The sequence below is a fragment of the Pteronotus mesoamericanus genome, unplaced genomic scaffold (assembly GCF_021234165.1).
Source record: "Pteronotus mesoamericanus isolate MK-2021 breed Mesoamerican mustached bat unplaced genomic scaffold, CSHL_Meso_final scaffold_167, whole genome shotgun sequence".
Classification (NCBI taxonomy): domain Eukaryota; kingdom Metazoa; phylum Chordata; class Mammalia; order Chiroptera; family Mormoopidae; genus Pteronotus; species Pteronotus mesoamericanus.
Window position 1 is genome coordinate 46,829,245 of NW_026555308.1, and position 15,247 is coordinate 46,844,491.

General features: G+C 34.2%; 1 protein-coding gene across 1 annotated transcript in view; it reads left to right on the top strand.

Annotated features, from left to right (window-relative positions):
• SLCO6A1 (solute carrier organic anion transporter family member 6A1) overlaps positions 1–15,247 on the top strand; it is a 91,351-nt gene that overhangs the window by 55,097 nt on the left and 21,007 nt on the right. Inside the window, exons 9-10 of the mRNA XM_054589351.1 lie at positions 8,296–8,446; positions 13,545–13,732. Coding sequence (XP_054445326.1) covers positions 8,296–8,446; positions 13,545–13,732 — 339 coding nt within the window. The remainder of the gene's footprint in view (positions 1–8,295; positions 8,447–13,544; positions 13,733–15,247) is intronic.

The window sequence follows — 15,247 nt, forward strand, 5'->3', positions numbered from 1 at the left end:
TGTGTCTTGGAATGACCTCATTGGGTTCCTCCTGAATGGGGACTTCTGTAGTTCCTGGATTTCTGTGACTTTTTCTCTCCTCCAATTAGGGAAGTTTTCATCACTACTTTTTCAAAGAAGTTCTCTATCTCTTCCTTCTCATCTCCTTCTGTTATCCCTATTATATGGATATTATTATGTTTCAGGTTGTCCTGCATTTTCCTAAATGCTTCTTCATTCTTTTTGAGTCTTTTATCATTTTCTTGCTCATTCTGGGAGCTTTTTCTCTACCTTGTTCTCCAGCTCACTGATTTGGTCCTCTGCTTCATCTAGCCTGCTTTTTGATTCCTTCTACTATGTTCTTCAATTCAGAAATTGTATTCTTCATTTCCTTTTGTCTCTTATTGATAGTTTCTATGTCCTTTTTCCTGCTGATAGAATCTTTTAGTAAGTTTCTTGTAATTTTCCTGTAGTTTTTGGTAATTCTCTTTGAGCTCACTGAGCTTCCTTAAAACCATTGTTTTGAACTCAATATCTGATAGTTTACTTGCCTCTATTTCATTTTGTTCTCTTTCTAGGGATTGCTCCTTTCCCTTTGAGTGGGGGTTGTTTCTTTGTCTTCCCATTATTTGTGAAACTTTTCTTTTTTGCTTCTGCCTCTTAAGTTGATGTGTCTTGACTTCCCGACTTTGTGCTGTGAACTTCTATGGTAGGAGACCAATGTTTATTCTCTATGGATCTGCCTCTGATGATGTCAGCTGTTGACCCTGTCTGACCCTCGGCAGTCTTTTCAAGACTTTCAAGAATCTGTTGTCTGTGGCTCTCTCCTTCAGCTGTTAATCTAGTCACTCTGTACTCAGCAGTCAGGCTTAGGCACCACGGGGGAGGGCATGATCCCTCCTGTGTGGGGCGGGGGGCGGTTATTGTGTCCTTTCATGCTGCTGCTGCTTAGGGGGAGTGGTCTCTGACTGAGCAAGATGGCTGCTGCTGTACGGGGGATGAGTCAGCACCAGGATCCTGCTGGCTACTCTCTCAGTGCTCTCTCCAAAGCCTCCTTCCCCAGTCTGCTCTCAGGCTCCTCTAGCTCATTCTGCCCCTGCCTTTGCTGGGGCCTAAAGTAAGTGGCTGCAAATAAAAATTTATGCATTGGCCCTTTAAATGGCTCTTTATGTCTTCAGCAGCCTGTCCCTGGCAGAAAGCTATGTTGCCGCTTTTGCAGCTGGCTGTTATCTCTGTACTTTTTTGGGCTCTGGTGCTGTAGGCTGGAAATCCCTTCCTATGGTTCTGACCCTGCTCTTCTTAGGGGGATCCAACTGACCATTTCAATATCCCTCTGGCACTGCTGCCCACCTCACTTTCTCAAATCTCTACCACACTCTTTACCAGTTAGGTTATGTTAAAGCTGATTTTTCTGTCTGTCCATGGTTTTAAGGCTCCTCTCTTGCTATTGTTCAGTTGTTTGTTCCAGGTGATTTCTCCACAATTTAGTTGTAATTCTAGATTGGTCCTGGGAGGAGGTCAGTGTGACTTCCATTCACTCTGCCATCTTGAAGTGGTGGTGACATTTTAAATACAATACCAAAAGAAGATGCATGAAAGAAAAAGAAATGTATTGGACTTAATTAAAATTAAAACCTTTCTCTGTGAAGACACAGTTAATGGAATGAAAAGATAAGCCACAAGCTGTGAGACTATATGAGTATATCTGATAGAAGACACATCCAAAAATATTCAAAGAACTTTTAAATCTCATTAATTTGCAAATAAATAACCCAACTATGAATGGTCATAAGGTCTGAACAGAGACTTCACTAAAGAAGATATACAAATGATGATAAGCATATGAAAATATGCCCAGTATCATAAAACAGCAGGGGATTTGAAGTTGAATCAATGAGATGCCATAACATATCTAATAGAATGGCTAAAATTGTAAAAATGGGTAAAATTGTAAAATTCTGACAAAACAGAATGCTAGTGACTATGTAGAGCAACAAGTACTCTTATTTACTGTGTTTGGAAATATAAAATGATAAGTGACTTTGGCAGTGTCTTACAGAACTAAAAATAGTCTCGCTATTTGGCATTTACCCAAATGAGTTGAAAATGTGTGTTCACACAAAACCCTGCTAACAGGTTTTTATAGAAGCTTAATTTGTAATTGCTAAAAACTGGAAGGGACCAACATACTCTTTAGTAGGTGAATGGATAAATTATAATGTATTCATATATGGAGTATTGTACAGTGATAAAAAGAAATGAGCTCTTAAGCCACAAAAAGTCATAGAGGAAACTTAAATATATATTGCTAAGTGAAAGAAGTCAGTATGAAAGCTTATATAATGTACAATTCCAACTTTATGACTTACTGGAAAAGGAAAAACTATTGGTTCATTAATTAAAAAAATTTACCGTACTAAAGCAACATATTAGTAATAGGTGAAACTCTGTATAGGAGGACAAGTATATGGTAACTTTATATGCTCAATTATTCTGATCTATAAAGTTTACTAATCATAAAATGATAAAGAATATACAACAGAAAGTACATGGTTTGTGAAGCTTAAAATATTTACTATCTGGTCCTTTATAGAAAATATTCATTGACCCCTAGTCTAAACCTACTTTTTTTGAAGGCAGTAATTTTAAGATTGGGTAAAATAATTAAACCCCAACTAAATTTAGCCTACATGAAACCTATAACAAATAATGGAATATATAGTTTAAAAGTAAAAACGATAAGAAAAGTTGTAGTATGCAAACACTAAACAAAAGAAAGCTAGAAGGAGTATATTAACATCAGATTTCAGAATCAAGGAAATTACAGGGACAAAGAAACGCAAAATGTCAAATTGATCAATTTACAAAGAACAAACAATTTTACTTAGGTATGCAGCTAACAACAAAGCCTCAAAATATAAGAAGGAAAAAGTAGTACAGCTAGAAGGAAAAGAAGACAGATACAGAAATGCACTTGCAAACTTGATCACTATCCTTCCACTATCCAAGAGAGAATAAAGAAATACCAAATAACAGGGCCAACCAACTTGAACTACTTTGTATCTATGGAATTCTCCAGGCAATAACAGCAGAATAGATACCCTTTTGAGGTATTATGACCTCTAAAACAAAATATATAGACAATATTTAAGACCATAAAACAAACCTTGAAAGTTTATAAGAAGAACTGAAATTATAGAGTATGCTTTCTACCACAGTGAAATCAAACTATGGTCACTAACAAGAAGATAATGAGAAAATCTCATACTTGAAACTAAGTAACAAACTACTAAATAATCCATGGATCAAAGAAGAAGTCTGAAGACAAGAGAAAACACATGGATCTGAATGAAAATGAAAATACCGCATATCACAATTGTAGGATACAACTGAAACAGTATTTAGGGAATTTGTAGTACTAAAAACATACAATAAAATATAAGAAGAATCTAAACTCCCACCTCAAGAATTTGGAAAAGAGCAAAATAAACCCAAAGTAAGCAGAAGTAAAAAATAAAGATACAACTAAAAAATAATGAGAGAAAAACTTGATGCTTTGAAAGATTAGTAAAATTGACACACCTCTAGCAAGACTGACACAGAAAAGGTCAAGAAAGCAAAGAACACATAAAATACTATTATCAGGAATAAAACAGGCAATAAAAAATATTCCCATCACTATTTAAAGGTCAAAAGAAGGAACTATTCCAAACAACTCCACACAGATAATTTTGACAGATAATATGGACTAATCATGGAAAAGCACAAACTGGAAAAAAAGTCACCCAATATGAAGTAGATAATTTGAATAGCTACAGAAGAAACTTTAGGAAATTGTATTCACAGTTTATAAAACCCCCTAAAACATCATCTGGCTCTGATGATTTCACTGGAGGAGTCTACCAGATATTTAAAGAAGTAACAGTGATTCTACACTATATTCTCTAGAAAATAGAAGAGGAAGGGAGACTTACTAATTCATTTTTTAAGGCCAATATTACTCTGATAGCAAAACTGAAGACAATGTAAAATGATGGATACTATAGACCAATACATCTCATAGACTCAGATAAGTTAGATGCAGTAGTCAACAAGATGTTAGCAAATTGAATCCAACAATGCGTTAAAATTGTCTTTTTGGTGTCTAACATATACCATTTTTTCTATTTGGGACTTATTCACTGAGCACGTGAGTCAGGGCCTTTCCTCCCTCTAAATCAAAGGACAATAAATATTACTTTCCTCATTTTCCTGACATCAACAAAGATATGACAGGCTCAGCTGATTGGACTGCTCCCTCAAGATTTTGATTTTTGAGAAAGTAGCACAAACATTCCTCGTCAGTCAGAGGCTACAGTCGGAGGCAGCAGCCAAGGCAAAGCTGAGAGTATACAAATGCACCAGGTCCTAGGGGCAAGAGGGGTGGGGGGTGGGGGTGGTATCTTGCTAAGAAGATTAGTCTTATCATGTAATCTTGCTTAACCTTTTGGGGGATCTTTGTGGTTTTTAGAATCTATTTCTCTAGGCTTCTTACCCATTCTGTGAGCTCTTAGACATTTAATACATTTATTATTTGATTATGCAGGGTTAGTTTTTGCTGCCTCTATTGGTTCAAATATATAGTTTAAAAAATAGTCATAAAATGATTTTGAAATATAGCCACTTTTTAAAATGATAATGTAAAGTAAGGTGCTCTGGTTTCATTCTAAATGAAATTTATATTTATAATTAGATATTTATATTTATATATTTATATTCATATTTAGATATTTATAGAAATTTATATTTAGATATTGTCCTGGACTTTAATATCCAGGCAAGATAGGATATTCCTTCTGCCAAAAATAACAAAAAATTTGTTGAAAATTGAACCAGTGATTCTTCAAGACATAGGAATCAGCCAATGAGGGATAGTGATACATGAGAGATGGGGAATATTCAAGCTAAGCCCTACTGCCCCTCCACTGTACTCCCGTAAAGAGAATTTTGAGGTTGTGTCACAGGGATCAGGAGCCAGACTGATTTGAGCAGATTCCCTGAGTTGAGGTGATAAACTGATAGTCCAGAGAGACTAATATAGCTGGAGTTCACAGGATAGTGTATCAGGGGATGTATCTTAGGAGGTTTCCCCTCAAATGTACAGCAGAGTAGAAATTAACATTATGTGTGAGGAAAGTGCCTAAGTTCAAGTCTACTGAAAGAATTATAAGAAGCAGTCCCCACCGCTAACACAGGACTGGAAATAATATCTGTTTCCACCAGCCCAATGAGAAAATTAAAAAAACCACAGAGTACAAAGTATATTGAAGGACCTTGCCTCAGCAGGAGTAATACTGGATAATATTGGCACTAAGCTGAGCACTACCCTGGCTCTGCCAATCAAATCTTAGAGGTAAGACCTCCAAAAGATTAAGTGTTTACAAGTAAATTAGATGCATTCCAGAACAAAGCTTAAGGATATTCATAAAAATACAAAAATATCCAATATCCAAAATTGTGATATTTATAAGGCTGAATATCCAATAAAAATTTATAAGGAATTCAAAGAAGCAGAAAAACGCAACCCATAAAGAGGAGTTAAATCAATTGATCAAAGCTGACCCATAAATGACACATTAAAATTATCAGGGAAGGGTTCTGGCTGGTATGGTTTAGTGGATTGAGTTCTGGCCTGCAAACCAGACAGTTGCTGGTTCGATACCCAGTCAGGACTCATGCCTGGGTTGCAGGCCGCATCCCCAGTAGGGGGTGCGTGAGAGGCAACCACACATTAATGTTTCTTTCCCTCTCTTTCTCCTTCCTTTCCCCTCTCTCTAGCAATAAATAAATAAATAAAAATCTGAAAGAAATTATTAGAGAAGGGCCTTAACACAGTTATACAGTGTACCACATGTTAAAAAGTTAAGTAGAAATGTTTTTTAAAATCCAAATTTTACATATAGAATGAAAACTAGCATGTGTGAGAAAAATACTCTATGAGATTATGATAAATTAGACATTACAGAAGATTAGTGAATGTGAAATCAATAGAAATAAAAACCCTCCAAGGGGAAACATACAGATAAAAAAGAATGAATAAAAATGAATAAAAGCATCAGTGAGTTGGACACCTTCAGGTGACCAACTATATATGTAGCTGGAGTTCTCAAAAAAGAGGGCTTGAGGAAAGAAAACATTGAAAGAAATTATGTCTAAAATTTAAAAATGTCATGTAAGCTATAAACCTACAGATTAAAAAAATAAAAACCCCAGCAAACCTTCCCTACAAGAAGCAAGAAGAATATTACAGCATGGTTTATAATAATCAAATTGCTCAAAATAAGTGTAAAGAGAAAATCTTAAAAGCAGCAAGAGGTGAACAAAATACTTTGTGTACAAAGAGCCAAAGATAAGGCTAACATAGATTTTTACATCAGAAACAATGCAGGTAAGAAGACAGTTAAACAATACTTTTAAAGTACTGAAAAATATGTCAACTTATAAGTCTATATTGAGCCTGAATATCTATAAAAAATGGAGAAATAATTTTAGACATAATAATGTAAATGATATTGAAGTGTTGAAAGAAGTCTTTCAGGTTAAAATAAAATAATACTAGGTGAAAATATGAACTACACAAAGCAGAGCAAAGGAAATGATAATTGTATAGGTAAATATTTTTTCTTATTTAAATTTCTTCATGCAATTTAAAAAAACAGTTTAACATGTAATATGGGTTTACATGAAGTGCTATAATATATGTTGGTAGATGAAGTTAAAGATGTACACTGTAAACTTTAAAGCAATCATTTAAAAAAAATGAGTCATAGCTAATAAGCCAACATGAATTAAAATTGAATTTTACAAAAATATCTGTTTAATATCAAATTAAGCAGAAAGGAGTATTTTTTTTAAAACAAAGAAGAGATAAGATAAATAGAAAACAAATGAAGAGGATAGAATAAAACCCAATCATTGTTAATCACATTAAATATAAATGGCTGTAAGGCAGTGAGAAAATAGTGAGAAAAAAGTCCTGTTGTGTAAGCCACCCAGTTGATTCTATTTTGTTAAAGCAAGCTGAGCAGACTAAAACAATGTTGAACTACTTAATGACCAGGAATACAATAAAGATATTTGCTTTGATGACTTCTATATTAACATTGTATGGGAAGCTCTAGCCATTACTATAAGAAGAATAAATAAAAGGCATCCAGATAGGAAAAGGAGAGGTATACCTGTGTTTATTTGAAGACAACACAGTTGTCTATATAGAAAATCAGGAAAACCACTATAACTAATAAAATGAGTTTAGCAAGTTTGCAGGATATAAAATCAACATAGAAGAATCTATGATATTTCTATTTACTATCTACAAATTAGCAGAAATTAATATTAAAAATAATACTGTTAACAGTAGTATCAAGAAAAAAATAAATATTGTAGAAGAAAAGATCAATATATGGGAATCTATGGTAATTCTATGTACTACTTACAAATAACTGGAAATTTATAATAAAAATATTAGCATTCATATCAAGAAAAAGAAATACTTAATGATAAGCATGACAAAAGATGCTCAATGTCTTTAGCCATGAGGGAAATTCATATTAAAAACCACAGTATAAAATTACTATATTCCTGTTAGAATGCCTAAAATTAAAAAGGCTTTCCATACCAACTGTTGATGAAGAATGAAGAAAGCAACTGAAACTCATACACTGCTGATGAAATGTAGAATAACACAATCACTGTGGAAAACTGACAGTTTCTTAAAAAGTTATGTGGACACCTACCATAATTATCCAAACATTCTACTCCTTAATATTTACTCAAGAGCATGGAAGCACATACCGATACAAAGACCACATAAAGATCAGCTGCGTGAAAGAAACCAGATGACAAAAAAAAAGAAAAAAAGAAAGAAAGAAAGAAAGAAGGAAACCAGACAAAGAAAGGGAACATAAAACATAATATATTATTCCATTTCACTAAATGCTGTGAAATCCAAACCAATGAATGGTGATAGAAAGTAGATCATTAGATGCCAGGAGGTAGAGGAATCACAGAGGAGCATGAGGAAATTTTGGGGGGTGATGATTACATTTTTTAACATGTTTGTGATGATTTCACAAGTGTATACATATATCAAAAATTTCAAATTATGAACTGTAGACATATATAGTCTATTGTATATTTGTTATACCTTAATAAAGCTGTTAAAATATTTTAATAATATTTTGTGGACCTCATTGATATCTTGATGTGTGCATTAATAAGTATACTACAATGACATCATGATTACATTCAAGGTCTTTTTTTTTTTTTTTTAAGCAGAACAGGGAAGTTTGGAAACCTGACAGCTCCTTGCAATTCTCCTTGTAGATGTTCAAAATTTTATTCTCCTGTATGTGGAAGAGATGATATTGGATATTTTTCACCTTGCTTTGCAGGTTGTACATATTCTAAAACATTAAATAATCACAAGGTAATTATTTTTAATTACGCTTCTTCCTCTCCAGTAAGATGCTGAACTTGTGGATGATGTTTACATTATGGCAGCAATCCAAATAACTTAAAATTGAATATATGTTATCTCTGTCCTTTGATATTTAGATGGATCAGATTTTATTTTAAAATTCCCCTATTTGCTCATTTTGGGGCCATTATCATCAGAATTCCTTATTTCCCTGGGCCTTCCACCAACCTCTGGACAAATTTCCCTTTTTTGTCACATGTAGAGCAGTCTATTTTTTTGACTCCAGGTTAATTTTCTTGTATCCAAAGTTGCATAAATGAACTTTCAGCTAAATAATGGACTGTAACTGCAGGATCACCCTTTTAAGTGGCATAGAAGTAGGGACTCAGACTTTAAAAATTCTATACTTCTCTCTCTCTTCTCTGGACAGTTTTTGTAAAGCAGAGAGAGCAACTGAGACAAATATTTCCTGATCTATAGGCATTATACCACCTCCCTTAATTGGTAATAAAGTCATTTATTAGTTATGCATCTACATGTCAATATTCTTTTCCCTGTTATACACAGATCATTTCACTACAAGGTATTAGCGCACCTGACCAATTTTAGTTCCTTATAGTCATGTTTCAATCACCTATTATTTATTCATATATGTTTAGTTTTTTTAATTGACTATTAATATAAAAAGGATGCACACCTTTTAAAAAGTCTTTATTTAATGTTACAATATATATTTAAAATAACATTTAATATCTTTAAAATATGTTACTGTGGAAAGCATTAAATGTAATAGAAAAGCATAATGGACACCTATATGCCAATTACCCACCTTCAACAATTTATTAACTTATAGAAAATCTTATTTTATACTCCTGCTTATTTCCTCTCCTCTATTTTTTTTTGAAACAACTAAATGATTATTAAATGCTCACATTGTCACCATAGTATAAAACAGAACTGTTTGACCTTGGCGTTTTGAACCAATACAATAATTAAGAGCTAAAGCAAATTGTTGGGACTTCTGGCCAAGATGGAGGCATAGGTAGATACACTCTGCCTACTTGAACACCAAAAGAAGGGACACGACAAATTTAAAAACAAAAAATAATCAGAAATGCCAGAAAATCAAACTGTACAGAAGTCCAACAACACAGGAGTTAAACATTCACCCAGACTGGTAGGAGGCGCAGAGATGGGCAACCGGGCCAGAGAGGACATGTGGCAAGGCAGCCGGAGGGCCAAGCAGGCAAGGTGATGGCAGGAGGACCAGGTAGGGAAGGCGGTAGGACAGGGTGGTCCCACATTTGCATGCTGATAAACTGGGAGGAAGAACTGGGGAGCAAGACAGACCACAAATGCAGAGTTCCAGTGCGGGAAAAGAAAACCTCAAAACCTCTGGCTGTAAAATACTATGGGGGATGCAACAGCAGTGGGAGAAACTCCTAGACTCACAGGAGAGTTTGTCGGAGAGACCCCCAAGGTCCTAGAATATACACAAACCCATCTGCCCAGGAATCAGCACCAGAAGGGCCCAGTTTGCTTGTGGGTAGCAGGGGAAGTGACTGAAAGCTGGCTGGAAGCCCAGAAAGCATCATTGTTCCCTCTCAAACCTCTCCCCTACATACAGCATCACAATGCAGAGCTCTGGCGAATACCCCTTCCAAAATAACAGGCATGGTGAAACAAAGAAATATGGCCCAAGTGAAAGAACAGATCAAAGCTCCAAAAATAGATCTAAGTGATGAAGAGATAGCCAGCCTATCACAGGCAGAGTTCAAAACACTGGTAATCTGGATGCTCAATGAATTGGTTGAGTATGGTTGCAAAATGGAGGAAAAAGTGAAGGCTACGCAAAGTGAAATAAAGAAAATATACAGGGAACCAACAGTAAAGTCAGCCAACAGACTCAAATCAACGATTGGGAACAGAAGGAAGAGATAAACATTCAACCAAAACAGAATGAAGAAAAAAGAATTAAAAAAAAAAAAATGAAGAGAAGCTCTGGGACAACTTGAAACGTTCCACCATCCAAATCATAGGGGTGCCAGAAGGAGAAGAGGAAGAGCAAAAAATTGAAAACTTATTTGAAAAAATAACGAAGGAGACTAATGAAACGAAAGTCTATTTCCCCAGTCTGGCCAAAGAAATAGACTTCCAGGAGATTTAGGAAGCTCAGAGAGTCCCAAAGAAGTTGGACGCAAGGAAGCACACAGCAAGGCACATCATAGTTACATTACTCAAGATTAAAGATAAGGAGAGAATCTTAAAAGCAGCAAGAGAAAAGGAGACAGTTACCTACAAAGGAGTTTCCATAACGCTATCGGCTGATTTCTCAAGAGAAACCTTGCAGTCATGAAGGGGCTGGCAGGAAGTATTCAGTCATGAAAAGCAGGGACCTACATCCAAGATTACTCTATCCAGCAAAGCTATCATTTAGAATGGAAGGGCAGATAAAGTGCTTCCCAGATGAGATAAAGTTAAAGGAGTTCATCAACACCAAGCTCTTATTAAATAAAATTTTAAAGCAACTTATCTAAGAAAAAGAAGATCAAAGACTGTGAACAATAAAATGACAACGAACTCAGGACTATCAACAACTGAATCTAAAGAAAACAAAAACAAACTAAGCAAACAACTAGAACAGGAAAAGAATCACAGAAATGGAGATCAGAGAAGAGGGGCACGGCAAGAAAGGGGGAAAGGTATAGGGAATAAGAAGCATAAATGGTAGGTACAAAATAGACAGGGGCAGGTTAAGAATAGTAAAGGAAATGGAGCAGCCAAAGAACTTACATGCATGACCCATGGACATGAACTAAGGAGGTGGCGCAGGTTGGGGGGATGCTGGTGGGACCAGGGGTGCAGGGTGGAGGGGAATAAAGGGGAGAAAAAAATGGGACAACTGTAATAACATAATCAATAAAAGAAAATTTCTGTAGCCAGCATATAGTTTGTCTTGTTTTTGACTCAATTTTGTTAGTGTCTGTTTTTTAATTGGAGTTTTTAGAGTATTGACATTTATTATAATTGTTGATATGGTGTATTTAGATCTACCTTCCTTTTTATTAATTGAAATAAATGTATTTTACTATTTTATTTTGACATAACTTTTGGCATTTTGATTATATTTCTTTGAATGTAATTCCCCAGTTTGTTATTTCCCTTCCAGAGCCTGATATCTGTGATTCTATAATCTGTTCACTAAACCTTCCTCATTTTTTCACTTTTGCCCTCAGGTAGCCTAGGTTCTACAGCCTGCAATCATTTGTTGTGCTAGATATCTTTTGTCTGACCTCCAGATCCACTTTTCACCTTTCTTTACCCTCCCCACTGCCCCAGGAGACTGATTTATATGATAAGAGCTCCTTTGCCTTCTGGTTTATGACTGGATTAAAACACTGCAGAGTTCTAATAGAACATCAGATAGATGGGGAACAACAGTGAAGTCATATTCATTTTTTAGGTGCCTTTTCTGACCTATGGACTGTCTCCCCGGACTGAGGGTCTCAGTTTCTTTCAAAGAAGCCTCCCCTGACTTTTTCTTCTGATAACCATTTCTACCCTAAGACCTTTCCGAAAATCCTTTCACATCTACTTTCAAAATAAATGCGGGATCTAACTATTTTCATCATTTCCGCTGATACTTACCCTGGTCTCAATTATCATCATCTTATACCTTGTTTCAATAGCTTTTTAACTGTTTTCTCTGCTTTCACTTTTACCTTCATGGACAAGTAGTCCCAATAGAGATGTCAAGTGATCTTTTAAAATGGCATTTATACCTATGTCCCTCCAATGGTTTCACATTACTAAGATTAAAAACCAATGTTTTTAAATTGGCCTTGTAATTCTTTACCAGTTTCTGTGTAATCTAGTCTTCCCCTCACTACTCCAATTATATTTTCTCTTAGTTTACTTTATGTTCTTCTGCTCCAGCTACATTTTTCTCTTTGCTTTCCTTCAAACTTTTCAAGCAAGCTTCAGCCACAAGGCTTTTCAATTTCTATTTTTGCTTTCATTTTCCTCCCCAGAATGCATTTTTTTTTTTAGATAATGAAATGGCTCCCTCTCTTACCTTCTTCATATTTCTGCCCAGTTTATCAGTGAGTCACTGGGGTAGTCACTGATTATGGGAAGTTCACGAACTGAGATGATTTGTGGACCTACATTCTGTGAATCATTCAGATTCAAGCCACTTTTCTTTCCTCTTACACCTTCACTATAACCTAGTTCCATATTTCTGTTGAATTTATGATGCTTTTTTAACTTAAAATCTTTTCAGTAAATTAATAAATTGCTAATTTGTCTCTGTATCTTCAAAGTCTGTTTAGATCTTCTTAAAGAAAGATGAAAAATCAACTATTCATCTTTCTTGAATTATTAACCCTACAACAACCACCCCGAATTTTCATTGGCTCCCAGTTAGGGTTACCTTATGGCTTTGGCCTTAGAAACTTTGCCTTTGTAAGAAAAAAATTAATTAATTTAAACATATTAATGTACAACTGCATTAGTATGAAGACAAATATGATACAAGCTGGATTCATTGTTACAATATTCATTATTTTAATTTTAAAAGACACTAAAATTACAATATTTTTATATGGCCTAATACATTTGGAGCCCTTGACAATGCCTACTCTGCCTAAAAGATAATAGCCCTGCCATCATTACATACAAAATAAAGTCTTAGCTTTACAGTAATAGTCCCATAACCTTCCAGAGTTGGGTGACTGCCCATGTTTCAAATTCAGCTAAAGTTCAATTTTATTTATTACATTATCCTTAATTATTCTCAATTTACATAACTCTCTGAAAATTATTTGTGCAATTAGATGTAAATATTTTTGGTGGAATTTCTTAAATTAATAGAATTTTCCTAACTATAATTACATACACACATATAAACACATGAGTCTTTAAAATAGCTTGGACTTACCATTAATGTTTCATTTCTAAATTATGACTAGCAGATTTAATGTAAGAGTATTTACTGTTAAAACTGGTTAGTCTCCATATAGTTCTTAATTTAATTTTTATTTTACAATAATGCACTTTTGCTTTAAAACTATATTTCTAAAAGATAATTTTCTATCTTAATTTTCAGGCATATTTCAACTGTTCTTGCATTACTGAAGGATTAACTACCTCAGACGATCAAGGTGATTTCATTGATGCTAGACCTGGGACATGTGATACAAAGTGCTATAAATTACCTTTGTTCATTGCTGTTGTCTTCTCGATGGTTATATTTGCTACTTTTTCTAGTATTCCAAACATCCTGACCATCCTTCGGTATGTATATTATTATTCATAATAATTGTCTTTTAAAATATAAAGTCCATTTTAGGAAGATTTTCCAATATTGTAGTAAGTGATTTACTCTTTTGTTTCAAAGTAGCAACTGCTAGAGGGAAAATTGTTATACTGTCAAAATTCATGTGTATGTTTTATCTATTTTGGCTAATTTATTTGCATAAAGCCTATAGAGGTCATATTTAGTTTGATTTAAGTAATTAATTAAATTTAATTTATAACATGGAAAATTCAAATATAGGCAAACTGTTACATTGTCAAAATTTATGTATATGTCTAATTCTTTATCAAATTTATTTGCATAGCCTATGGATATCACATTTAGTTTAGCTTTTACTTAAAACTAAATTTAAATACTTAATTTACCACACCTGGAAATCTTATAAATACAGAAAAATCCTTAATTATGACAAAGATGTAATTATAATGTTGATTAATTGGTTATAGGTACTTATTGAATATGTACTCCTATATTAGTCAATTTGATTATGAGAAAACATCAGTAATATCAACAAAGGAAAATAATTTTTAGAATTTTAGAATTTTGTGATATGTTTATTATTATTCTACATTAAAGCAACTTTGTTACTGATTTTTTTCCTTAATATGTCTTGATAAAATAAACTTGATATTTATTTTTATCACAGTAGAAGAATAATTGGTCATTGTTTTCAAATTATTTTTTTGCCAGGCACTAACATAAAACTTTAAGTCATCAGAAGCACTTTTTTTGTCCCTTAGGAAAGCATACTAGAAAACATGAATAAATATATGGAGAAATAAAATCTGAATTGCGTACATGTGGTCTCTGCCTTCAATGAACTTGCAATTTAGATTGGAGACAAAACTTGGGCATATCAATATAAGAAGCAGCTTTTTAATTTATTTATATGTGTCTGGCATTGAAACTATAAGGACCAATAAGATATGGAACTTAAGTTACCTACAATTTAGTAGGGAAGAAAAACACTTAAACAGAAGTAGAGTGAATATTTAGAGGTGCTTTAATTAAAGCCTGCAAGGATTTACCCAGAATAAAGTGAAGAAAATGATAATTTTTACCTAGGATGATTTAGAAATGCTTGCAGAAAGTGTGGGATTTGGACTGAATTATAAAGATAAATGATTTCTCATAATGCAAACAGGGGATAAGTTCTTAACAGGAAAAATGAGCAGTGAAAGAAGAGGCAAAATGCATAAAATATCTGGGCAAGGAGTTTTGTTTTGACAGAGCAGTATGATGGCGAATGGGGCAAGGAGATTTGACCTTGGGAAGGGCCTGACAATGGGAGGCTTTCTTTGCCATGTTAATACGAATGGTGTTATCCTGTGTACACCTGGGGGTCAGGACCACAATAAACCTCAAAAGTAAAAGTGATCAAATATGCCTTTTAGATAGAATACTTTAAAAATTGTGTGGTAGACGATGCTGAGGGGGAAAACTTGTAAAAAAGAAAAAGTTCTTAGGATATCATTTTAGAATTTAGTAGTGGC